Below are 12989 nucleotides of genomic sequence, written 5' to 3' on the forward strand. Positions count from 1 at the left end.
AGAGAGAGAGAGAGTGTCCCGGTGTGGCGCTGTGGGTTATATGTACACATGTTTCACATATAGATTATGCTTCAATAAAATGCTTTTAGAAAGATGCCAAGATGCAAGTGATAATGAGTATATGTCAATCCCTGGTCCAGACATCAAGGAGCAGATGATCTGGTTTTCAGTCTTGCTCCACACTCTTAATCTCTGTGCTCCATTCTTGCAATTATCCTTGCTTGATGGGGGACAACAGTAATTCATGAGGTTCAGACTCTGACAGGATGTGTCAGTTGAAGGGCCGAAACAAGCTTCCTTTGGGGACTGGGCAGAGAGAGAATAAGAGAATGGGCGGAGGTTGGTGTAAATTCAGTAGCAATTGGAAGGAAGACTGCTACCACAACATAGAAAGTAAAAGATATAAACTGCTTGTGTCCCTGGGGCCAGCTCTTATAGGTCATAAAAACTGGTATTTCCTGAGGAGTGTTAACTAAATCAGGCCCAGGCTGACCACAGGCAGGACCTATATGTCTAGGGAAAAGCCCCCTACCTGCCAAGGCACCCTGACGTCTTGTTTTGAGCCTGGGGTCAAGAGGAGAAAGAAAGGAAGATGAATTTATAATATCTCCAGTGTTTCAGACAACTATGATCTGGGTTATCCCTGGATGGTGCAATTGGTTCAGCACTAGGCTGCTAATTGAAAGGTTAGAGGTTCAAGTCCACCCAGAAATAGCTTGGAAGAAAGGCTTGGTGATCTACTTCTGAAAGCCAATCACTGAAAACTCTACAGAATAGTTTTCTGACATACCTGGGGTCACTGTGAGTCAGGACAGACCCACCAGCATGTTGTTTTTTTTTTTTTTTACTCTACATGATTATTAAATCAGCAGATAACTTTTTAAAAACTTAGATGGCCAGTTTCAGAATTCTACACACTTTCCTTAATATACATCAGAAAAGTTTGCTTTGGTTTTTTGTTGGGAGTGAGCTATATACTTAATAATGTTAGGAATGCACAATGAAGGATAGGTTTCTACTTTCAAGGCCACATTTAAGGGATTGTGAGTCTACCCCTAAGAGGTTAGGATACGGCCTGAAATATCCCATCCCCAATTGGGCACAGATGGAAGGGGACTGAGCACGCAAGGGGCAGACAGAGCTCAAAGCGATGAAGTCAGGTCAGAAAAGAACAAGTACATTTCTGCTCACGAGACAGCACAGGATCATGGTAACCCTTGATGTTACATAAGAAAAATTCAATCATGAGTAAAAGAAACATGTCTTGGATTATTCAATTTTGTTATTTCTGGGGAGAGGAACTCTTGCTGGCTCTTTCTTAAACTACTTCACAAAAAATAACACAGGTCCCAAAAAAGTGACAACGATTAATGCGACTCTGCTAAGAACAGGCTCATTTTCATTGCTTGGGGGGGAACAATTTAATTTCTGGAAATGGATCAAGCAACTGTTACTAAGTATCTTAAACTCTTAATAAAAATAATGACTATTTAAAAAAAAAAACATACTTTATGGCTACAGCTGCTGAGTGGTGGGTGAAAATCCTCTTCTTCCACATACTTCCTCTTAAAGTATGTGATCTTGGATGTTGTTATAGGATTTGAAATTCCCCTGTAATGTGATCCTGTGGTAATAAATCAGATATGACAAATGACATGCGGTTTGCCAGAGGTTCTCCAAACAAAATACTTTTGTTTCCTTTCCTTCTAGAGGATAACTAGGCTGCATACTTGTCTGTACATGTGGTGATTAAAAATAAACATGCATCTCAGTAATTGTTCTCATACAGATTCTGTGGCCCAGGCTGAGCAAGGATTTCTAGACAATTACAGAGAAAAATGGAGTCCTGGTGTGGTGCTGTGGGTTAATGTGCTGGACTGCAAGGCCGGTTTGATTCACAAGGTTGGCAGTTCAAACTCACCAGCCGCTCCACAGAAACCATATATAGGGTCACTATGGGTTGAAACCGACTCAACGTAACTTAACAACAACAATAGCCATATGAAGGCAGCTTTAGCTATAATCAATGATGATCAAGCAACTTTAAAACATTGACCCCAGGTAAGTAAACAAGTAGTTTTCTGCATACTGGAGTTATAATCAAAGATTTCATCTTTCAAAATATGATATTTTAACTTTTTACATTTAAAATATAAATATTGGACTATTAAAGTCCATTTCATGCCCTCAAAATGTTAACGTTGAATAGAAGCAAGGTCTGATTGTTACTTTTGAAAGGCCAGAGCATTAACAACCTTTTAGCAAAACTAACTTCACTGAGCTTCTGTTCATACATTTTAGTTTTCTTAAACAGCTTCTACTATACACAAATCCAAAAGAACGTGGACTATAGAACAAATATTTCTATCTTCTTGGCTTAAAAAAATGCTTTTCCTACAACACTGAAGCCAACTGCATGTTTAATAATAATAATAAAAGGACACGTAACTTCTGGCCCCAAGTGTAGATTCCTTTAAGTCTCAAGGGATAGAGATTTCATTAGAAAAGCCATAAGGCCCCACAAGGTTGTATACCCAAACACAAACTCAGAGCTCAAAATTCTGGTTTGGTTTTCTTCAAAAGAGAGTGGCAGGACTTACACCTGAAGCAGCAGCACACCTCGCGTAGATGCAGGTTTGAATGCAATTTCGATGTATCACCTCTGGTCCTGTCCCTGGGGCCATGCGCTCAGGTATGAGAGGTGCTGGGGCAGCCAGGGAAGTCCACTCACACAACACCTCCCACCCACCAGACTGGCCACAGAGGGCAGCAGGGGAAGGTCAAGAGCAGTACCTGCCAGAGGGGGACCGGCTCCCCGGTCTCCCTGCAGAGGGGCCTGGGCTGGTCCCGGGGAGCTCTGGCCTCCGAAGCTGTCAGCCTCCCATAATGTCTGGTACCCGGCAATTTCAGCAGCTCCTTCCGACACAATGGGCTCGCAGAATCTATTCATGGACAGAACCAAAGTCATCTCGGACAGCCTCAGATCTGGAAAAATATAAAAAAGGAAAACAGCCCTCATCACGGGCAAACCCTGGAACGGCCTTGGCAGTTCATTCCTTTGCTTAGAGGAAACTTTTACTTCTCAGTCCTCCCCCTTCACCCTGTAACATTTTATTTATTTATTTATTTCCCAAGCAAACTCTCTTGCTGCTATTAGCTCAGCCTCTGTGTTCAGCAATCTGCATTTCATGGGCGGTTCTTTAAAAACCCATTTCTTATTGTTCTCAGATTCCCCTCAGCCTTCTTAGAGACAGCTGCTTTGCCTCCTAAACACATTTTCCTCATGACCTTCCCGTAGAAAATGTACTGCTATGAGGCAGAGCCAAAACCCTTGCGTTTCCTTTCTATTAATAAGGCAAAATCAATTTTCTAGTCAATCCCCCGAGAGTCTCCTTTGATGAAAACCCGCTAATCAATCAAAAAGAAAAAAAGGGGGAGACCCTCCACCTTAATTCCAACTGATGCTCAGGTTCACAGTCTGCTCCACTGCCCCCTGCCACTCCTTCCCCTTGTTTCCGCAGGGCCTGTCTCTCTACAACATTCTGGGGCTCCCTCTACTTTCTTCTCCCAAAGCGAAGCAAACAGAGAGAGAGACTTGGTAGTTGTTTCCACCAGCCCTGATCGGACTGAACTGGATCTGCCTCCAGTCAAAACACTGAGAGATGAAGACAGAAAATTGGCTCCAGTTTCAAGCCATGAGTTGCAGTCCCACAGGAGCCAAGCACAACATCAACGGAGCAGGCAGAATATTAAACAGGAGCCAGGGCTTCAGGGCCAGAGGCAGGCGACAACTCTTTACACTGAGAAGCACAGATACCAGGCAGGAACTTTCCAAGAGGCAACACACCATTGCCCTTCTCTCCAGTTCCACACCTGAATACAGGCCTGGCAGCCTCGGGGGTTCTGAGATGTGCCTGGGGCCCACACAGAGTTCAGGTCTTACAGCCATTTCCATAGGGCTTCCTTTAGTCCCTTGGTTCTAGGTAGGGTTGGGTCAAAAATGGTTACCTGGGGCAAGTGGGAGGGAGGGAGAAAGGGAAGACTTCATACTCAGGGGATGCCCGAGTTTCTGTTAAGGGAGCTGGGTGATGGTAGAACAACACGATGACCATAATGTCTCTGAATTGTACGTGTGAAGACTGTTGACATGGTAATTGTCTACCACACTAAAAAACATTCTTTAAAGTAGATTCAAGGGAGAAGAGGGCTTGATATTACAGCCAAAAGAAGACCTAGGGGCCATACATTAGTTGTGACAGCAAAGACTACCACAACAGAGCAGCCTCAATGCTTGTTAACTGCGAATTCCTTTAGGAAACTAAAACCTCCACTATCCCACTAAGTGGTTTAAAGAACTGTCAGAACGAATGATGTCAGGCCTGCCTTCTTAAGATTGATTGCCTTTCAAAGATACACTAAGGGTCTAATTCTTGCTTTCTTCTCCAAATTACACAGCTTGTAATACTGTTGGGAAAGGGTGAATCTACCGTTGTCTACTGGGAGACTATCATTACCTACATGTTCTAACAGGGTCCACTTACAGGTGAAGGAAGGGAAAACACCAGGTAAGAGGAAAGAGCTTCATTAAAGTAACAATGAACTTCTAGCTAACCGAGCTCCTGACAGCAAGGACTCCATCTCTCCATCTTTCACCCAGGTTTTTCTTTGAGGTCTCAAATTTGGTCCCAACTACACTAAAGAATGAAGGGAGGCTGGGTTACAAACAGAAGGTGTCCATGTCAGTGGCTGGAATGAGGACTCAGCTGAGTTTAGCTGCTAAACCAGCTATCCTTTCTCTTTTAAGATGCCCTAGGGCACCTCTAAAGAGACAGCAGCAAGGACTCATTAAATATCACAGGAGAAAAAAACAAGTTCAATTAGTTCTCTATGACTAAATGGGGGAACATGCCACTTCTTTTTTCTCTTGAGTCATCAACCAAGAAATTTAGGCGACATTGATCTAACAAACTAACAACCTAACATCCTTCAAACTCAGCATACATGCAAATTATCAAAGCTTATGGTCATTTATTTCCTAGAAGACTCTCACGAAAGGGTCCAATTTCTTAACCTAGCCTAAGAGACAATTATATCAGGTAATGCAATTGCCAGGATCAAATGGATCTTAGCTTTTTATCATATTCAGTAGTCCTCTCTTATTGACTATAACAGTATTTTTCAGCTTGAAATTTACACTCACATTTATGCTGGATTCTGGGAAATGGACTAAATGTTTTTGTCTTTTATTACATATAAACAAAAACAGGTTGAAGAATCCATGTCACTAAGAAAGTAAAGCATTTCCAGGCCTCTAGCAGCAATCATCTTTGGTTAATCAGACATTATATACACCCTGGGCTGTTTTATGTTAGCCAAGAGTTTTTTGTTTTTGTTTTTTTTTAATTTTAGTGATTTATTATTGAAACTGTTTTGATTGTTAAGGACTTTCACTCTTTCTATTTGTTATTATTATTTCCAGCATAGTGGTTGCTATAATTTTACATGTGAGCTTGAAACTTGGCACAATGATTTTTATCTTGGCTATTTCTTTTCTTTTACAATATCTAATTACAGTAAGTTTTTCTTTCCTCTTTTTTTGGAAACATTTTACACACAAAATAATAAACTGGAGAGGCTAAATTCTGCAAGTGATTTATGTAAGTCTGAATAAAATATGAATGAGTTGGAATTATTTGGGAGCAGGGTGATTTTGCATTCCTTGTCTCTTTACTACTTACACTGGGATGTCAAATCAAGAAGGCAAGTTTCACGTTCACAAATCATTCAAGTGTGTAGTGTTAAGCACCAATGTTTCACTGGATTCTTTATTTGCACTATGTCTACAGATCCAAACTCTTACTCTGTGATATAATGAGAATGAGATTTACACTGTAATTCTGCTTCTGAATTCTTAAGTTTAAGATAACAACTTTATGTGCTGATAATATTAAATAAGAATCCTGGTATGGCACTGTGGGATAAAGCACTGGACTGTAAGGTCGGTCTGAACCACAAGGTCAGGGGTTCAAACTCACCAGCTGCTCCTTAGAAATCCTATACAGGGTCACTATGAGTTGGAACCAACTCCACCGCCCATAACAACAGCAACAATATTAAATAAAGCCACAAAATGTGTTTCATAACATCAGAGGTGAGTAGATTCAAACTGTGTTGTGTTTATAGAGGGGCTTAAAATGTAAAAAGGAAAAAAACCCAACCTTATCTTCAGGCTCTGCTTATCTATTTTATAATCCAAGTGGGCATAGTGGAATGACGCTTCAAGCATCCCTCAAAAGGGATGTCAAGCTTTTCCAGTAGATTCTCATAGTGAAGTTACCTAGTGTTCTACATAATTTGTTTTGTTTTGTTTTTCAGATGAGTTGGGCTTGTTCTTTTCCCTGAGTCATTAAGAGGAGTGGCTGACATACAGCACAGGGTACCCCAGATTCAGTGGCACTGAATCCAACAGGGGTGCCTGGTCATTCTTTGGCCTTCTCCTTACATCTAGCATTTGAAATCAGAGAACATGTAATTTAACAGCATTAAAAGGTCTGATTCGAAAACTAAACAGGAGGTAAGGAAAAGGATATTTTCAATTCCCCTTTGCCACGACAGTCTTAAATGTACCCAAGTGGAATCAAGCCGCTGAGCTCAAATCTTGTTCCAGACAAGATTTCAACTTGCTTGTCCAGCTTTGGGTGATAGTAGTGTGGGAGGATGAATGGGCAGATCAACAATCCTTCTGAGCAGACAGATGTCACTTTCCTGCCAGTCCTGATAGTGCACCTGTCTACCCTGGGAAATAAATTTCTCAGCTGAGGAGGTCAGGAGGTCAGAAGCTGTAGGTTGGGTCCTGAGGAAGGATTTGAGGAGAGCAAGGGGGGCACTGGATGGCAGAGTCCTGGCGCTGGATCTCCCCACACCGGATCAGGTTTGGAAGACCGACCCCTGTGGGAGGGTGGCGGCCACCACGTCCTAGTTCCCGCATAGACAAGCCCCCGGGGGTCGGTGCAGCAGCCTCGGGCCCCTCTCTAGGGTAGCTAGCGGAACCCGCCTGGCCGCCGTCCACAGGAGAAAGTAAACACCCCAAGCGCCTGGGAACAAAGGGCAAGTTGTCTTTACGTGGTGCAGGAGCCGTGTGTCTCTTCTACTGAAGAATAAGAGCTATTATTATGCTTTCTTCTTCATTTTTTCCATCTTTTTTTTTTTTTTTAAACCAAGTTTCCTTGTAAGGAAAATGAACACCAAAGGTAGAATTCCAAGGAAATGACTCACGGCGGTTGGCAGGGCTCTGGAGAGGCTGGCCGGGGCCCCGCGCTCCAGCTCGCAGCAGATGCCGACTCGGCACTCCCACCCTCGCCAGTCAAGCCCACTCAGTATCCGCGGCTGTGGGAGCGCCCTTTGCGCCCTGAGAACCCGGGCAGCGTCCGCCCAGTACACGCCATCCCCAGCCCCTGGGCCGCTCCTCTCCCGCCCCTGCGGCACCAGTCGGGCACTCAGGAAAGTTGCTAAGGCCGAGGAGGCGGGAGAGGAGGAAGGGAGGAGAGAGGCGGAGGCGTGGACCAGGCGGGCAGCAGCCTCAGCCCGCCGGGGAGGTGAGCTGAGGACAGAGGAGCCGCCGCCGCCCGCAGCGCGACTCGGCTGCTGGGGAGGAGGCTGCGGGGGCTGAAGTGGCGGGGGACAGAAGGTGTCAGCTCCGGCAGCTTATTCTTTTTTCTTGCAAACGCGCGCTCCTGACATCGATAATCACCCCCACCCCCGCCTGCTCTGGGCCGCGGCATTAAGACTTGGGGGCATCACTGATACCGGCCCTGGGCTTCTAGGATAAGGGAATGAGGGGGAACCGAGACCCCTGAGGTCCCACCAGAGATGCGGTCCCCACCCGTCCCTTGACACGGCTGCGTCCGCGCGGGCTAACGCAGAAGCAGCCCTGGAGGCAGCGGCGACTCCCGCCCGGGGAAAATCCCGCGCCGCCCCCGGCCCCGCCCGGACCGTGCGAGTCCACTCGGTGACTCCAGCGCAGCACAGGGAGGAAGGGTGTGCGGGAGGCTGCGTGGATGCCAGTCCGCGCGACCACTCGACCAGGGAACCGGCCCTCGCCCTCCGGCCTCCCGCCCTCGCGGGTCACTCCCAGCTAGTCTCTTACCGCGGGGTCAGCGGGGAGGCGGCGGCCGCAGCGCTTGAGCTGCTGCTTGTCCGCTCAGAGCGCGGCGCCAGCCCGGCCACCGGTGCACGTTCGCGCCGGTCCCGGCCCGGCGGCCCGGTCGGCTGTGGCCGCTTGTGCGCGGCGGCCGAGGGTCCCGACAGGTCCCGCCGCCGCGTCTGGGGCGCTGCGCCGCCGTCGCTGCAGACGGTTATGGTAATGAGCGGCTCTGTCTAGCGAGGAGCGTGTGAAACCCGTCAATCCAGTTTGCCATTTCCCCGTGGATTTCCGAGGAGAGGTTCCGCAGGATGCCCCCAGGGTGAGAGAAGGAACATGACAAGCGCGCCCGCTCTCCCTCCCTCCCTCCCTCTGCTACCGCCGCCGCTGCTCCTCAGGCAGCACACGGGGCGCCTTCCCCTCACCCCCACCCCAGCCCGCCCCCTGCCTCCTTCCCGCCCGCCCGCCTTCCCTCCTCCCTCTCCTCCCCTCTCCTCCTGGTGCCCGGGGACACGCGGGCCCAGCTCCAGCCCGCAGACCAGACCCCACGCGCTCCCAGGCTCCCGCCCTAGCCCTGGGGGCTTGGCTTCAGCCGTGCAATGCATTCACTCTGCAATCTTTTTTTATTTGGTCTAGTTTTGTTGTTGTTTGTGTGTGTGTATGTGTTTGTGCGTGAGTGTGTATGTGTGCGCGTGTGTGATTTAAGAAGAAAAAAAATCTGTGCCTTTCCCACCCTTTGCAAAAGACTTTCTTCTCCTTTGCCACAGCAAACCGAGATGAGAAACAGATGTCTTTGCAGGACCAAACAGTTATTCTCCCCTCGCCGCCCGCCCCCGCCCGCTCCCCTCCAGAGTTGCGTCAGTCTGAAAGCAACCCTGGTCCTGCAGCAACTTGAATTGGTAACTTTCTGGGTGGGGAGCCTCCAGGGAAAACCTTCCGGAAACAAATTTAAAAAAAAAAAAAAAAAAAACTAATAAAGGAGGTTGTCCTTTGTCGAGTGAAATGCAATTTCAACCCCGGGATCACATTATTTTGCAAATAGTTATTTTCTCCTGAATTGGACTCAATTGGAGTTTGTTTGTTTGTTTTGAAACATTAATTCATGACTTCTGTCTAGGGACCCTTTCATAATGGGTCATTTCCAAGATGGGTCATTTCAGGTGTAATGAACGCAGAGGCTTAGAAGGCAGAGACCTAATAAAATAGGGAGAAGGCACCTGCACAAAAGTGTTACAAAGACTATCTAATGTTTGTTTACTGCTACTATGCCAGATGTGCTAAATATAACACTTCTTTAAAACAGTGATCCTCCGACTGTGAAAAACCAAACCTCTTGCAGCCTGGCACCCTAGGAATCAAGGAGACATACAGACTGAAAATCAGAGAGGAAGGGAGGAGATCAAGGATGAGGATTAGCATCTGCAAATTGAACTCTATCTAATTTGCATGTTTATTTCTTAGAATTGTAATTAAATTTGTGTAATAAATGTTTTCCATTTCATTTGTACACTTAAAATTTGGGAGACTGACATACAGTTAAGTGAATTTTTTTAAAAAACACATGTGGCTTATTCAATAACAGCAAACAAATATTAAACATAATTAGAACTAATGTGTTTTGAAGGTATTTTTGTTGAACTTTGTACACTAAAGACTCTCAAAGGTTTTCAGGGTATTAGGAGGCTGAGAAAAGGCAATTATGTTGTAAACAGACTAACCCAACAGACTTTTAGAGGCATTAGTTCATTTTTCCAGAAGACTTTCCAGGGTTACATGCCTAAAATTGGGAACTGGGCATCTCTCTTGGCTTTATTCTGAGCCATATTAAATTGCATTGGCTCATGCACCATGTGGGCTATTACAGTTAAAAGTTGTAATGATGCCATTTTGTGCAATCTATTGGGAACTCCATGCCTGGGTTAAAGGTGGAATACAATTCTCATTTTGTCTGGGAGGAGCAGAAGAAAGGGCACAAGGGCATTTAAAGTAGTGAAAGTACTTGAAAGTTGAAATCAGTATCTAAAACTGGTATACACATCTAACTCAAATAAGGAAGTAAATGTGAAGGCTTGGAGGCATGGCTTATTATTGTTTTTATCTCCCTATATTAAAGTTTTATAGCATTTAAAGGACTATAGGGAAATCCCCACATACACTTGGCTGTGTCAAAATACATAAAACCAAAAGGAGCAAATTAAGCATTAAATTGAGGAATAACATGAGACTAAGTATCAGCATGGGTTGTACTGGCATCTTTGGAGCTTTGGCTCTGAGAAGCAAGCCTTCTGGGAAATTGGCATTGCCCTTGGGTAGGACTCTTGGCTTTAGTGTTTCAACAAAATGACATCAGAATACAGTATCAAGTCATTGTATTTTACAGCACCCTTCTGGATCTGAGATATAAATTTGACCCTGCCCGATTCAGATACCTGAGGTTGGCATGACTACTCTCCCTGCCCTAATTTTAATATTAAGCTTAATTTTCTGAAATTCAATGCCCAACTGTTGACATCATAAACCTGCGTCTACAAGTAGAAAAGGCAATTAAATTTTCAATGAATGAGACACTCATTTAAACATGTAAGGTGTGTCACACAGTGGTTATGTCAAGGGGAAAGAAATAACTTAATAAAATATTTGCAATGAGTGAATATAATTCATAATGAAGTTACAATATCCAACTTGAGAACTATGAGGTCATTATCTTGGGATATGTTTGCGTATGTGCATTTGTATGCATTTCCAAGATAGACATTTAATAAAACTTAAAATAGCTTGAGCTGCAAATTCAATGAAGGCAGTGATTTTTTTTTTTTCAGTGAACAAAGAGTGCCAGACTTAAAACTGATGAAACCCATTTCACCGAAACTATTTTATTATTGGAAAGGGGTATTTCACAAGTACAATTTTGTATAAGCAGACCGATGAAGACATGATGTTCATTTAAATTAAAGGAAAGCCTGAATTTCTAGCTTTTTTTTTTTTGATGTGCAACCACTTTACACAAAGAGTAATTTATACTCAGTCTCTTCAATTCCTCTTCTCCCCATTCTCAAACCCTCTCCAGTTAGGCTTTCATTCCACTACTCCAAGGAGCTCTGGTAGCATAGTGGTTGCGAGTCGGGCTGCTAACCTCAAGGTCAGTAGTTCGAAACTACCAGTGGTTCCTCGGGAAAAAGATGAGGCTTTCTGCTCCCAGTATGAGTTGGAACCAACTCCATGGCACATAACCACCACCACTCCATTGAAACTGCTCTTGTCAGTGTCACCAAAGATCTCCATGTTGCTGAATTCAAAGATCATTTATTGATTCTTATCTTAATTGACCTGTAAGCAACATTTGACTGGGCTGATCATTTCAGCCAGAACAATGAACTGAAACATACCAATGATTATGAAAATGGTGCAGAACTGGACAGCATCCTGGCTGATTTGATGGTAACAGCAACCCACCCATCCTATTGCCTCTTAGTCGATTCCATTGCATAGCGACACAATACTACAGAGTAGAATTGTCCTGAGGGTTTCCAAGACTGCCACATCTTTTTACTGTGAGGTGGTTGGTGGGTTTGAACCACAGACCTTTTGATTAGCAGTTGAGCACTTCACCACTGTGCCTAACAATGACAGCCTCCTTGAAACACATTTGATCTCTTGCTTCAAGGCCAATATACTCACCTAGGTTGTCTCCTACCTTACTGGTTGTTGCTGGTCAGCCTTCTTTGCTGGTTCCTCCTCTTCTCTGTGATCTCTTAATGGTGCTTTGTCTCAAGCTCAGTCCTTGAACTTTATATCTTCTTTATAGCCACGCCCTTGCTGATATCCATTTTCACGGCTTCAAATACTATCTATATGCTGATGACTCCCAAATCCATATGCTTAGCCCAAATCTCTCTCCTGATTGTCAGACTCCTCTAGATGTTTACTGTTGTTATTAAGTGCCATTGAGTCAGTTCCTACCCATAGGGGCCCTGTATAGGGTTTCCGAAGAGCAGCTGGTGAGTTTGAACCACCAACCTTGCATTCAAACCAATTTTGCAGTCCAGCACATTAACCCACAGTGCCATATCAGGACTCCTACAAATTTCATGGATCTAAAACTAAATTCCTGATTGTCTCTGTTTCCTTCCATCCCAACCTGTGCCTCCCCTAAATATTCTCCATCCCAATCAATAAGCCACGCTATTTTACTAGTTCTTCAGACATAAAACCTTGGCCTCATCCTTGACACACAGTCTCTCTTTTCTTCTTTACACCCTACACTTAATACATTTTGTTGTTGTTGTTAAGTGCCATCAAGTGGGTTCCGACCCATAGCAACCCTGTATAGGGTTTCCAAGGAGCAGCTGGTGAGCTTGAACTGCCAACCTTGCAGTTCAAACAGGTTTGCAGTCCAGTGCATTAACCCACAGCGCCACACCAGGACTCTACCTAATATGTTAGAAAATCCTAAAGGTTCTACCTTTAATATTTTTCCAGAATCTGATCACCTGTCATCCTATCTACTCTCACCATGGTTTAAATTGCCACCATCATCCCTTTTTCTGCTTTTGGCCTTCTCTACATTTCAATCTCTGCAATTGTGGGAATAAAGCACTGGGCCACAGGATTGGCTTGAACCACAAGGTCGGTGGTTCAAATTCACCAGCCCCTATGAGTTGAAACCGACTTAATGGCACTCAACAACAACAACATATTTCAATCTCAGGAGTGCTGGGGTAGCATAATAGGTTAAGACCTTGAGAGAAGCTGACTGTTGGAGCCCACTCAAAGAGTGGGGTGAGAGATCCAAAAGGTCACAACCTTGAAAACCCTTTAGAGCACAGTTCTTCATACAATGGCTCACAAT

General features: G+C 44.7%; 1 protein-coding gene across 1 annotated transcript in view; it reads right to left on the bottom strand.

Annotated features, from left to right (window-relative positions):
- SERTAD4 (SERTA domain containing 4) overlaps positions 1 to 8310 on the bottom strand; it is an 11522-nt gene extending 3212 nt beyond the window's left edge. Inside the window, exons 1-3 of the mRNA XM_006834038.1 lie at positions 8147 to 8310; positions 2794 to 2985; positions 1509 to 1624 (exon numbers count right to left, since the gene is read on the bottom strand). Coding sequence (XP_006834101.1) covers positions 1509 to 1624; positions 2794 to 2968 — 291 coding nt within the window. The 5' untranslated portion in view covers positions 2969 to 2985; positions 8147 to 8310. The remainder of the gene's footprint in view (positions 1 to 1508; positions 1625 to 2793; positions 2986 to 8146) is intronic.
- Between the last annotated feature and the right edge of the window lie 4679 nt (positions 8311 to 12989).

The sequence above is a fragment of the Chrysochloris asiatica genome, unplaced genomic scaffold (assembly GCF_000296735.1).
Source record: "Chrysochloris asiatica unplaced genomic scaffold, ChrAsi1.0 scaffold00009, whole genome shotgun sequence".
Taxonomy (NCBI): Eukaryota; Metazoa; Chordata; class Mammalia; order Afrosoricida; family Chrysochloridae; genus Chrysochloris; species Chrysochloris asiatica.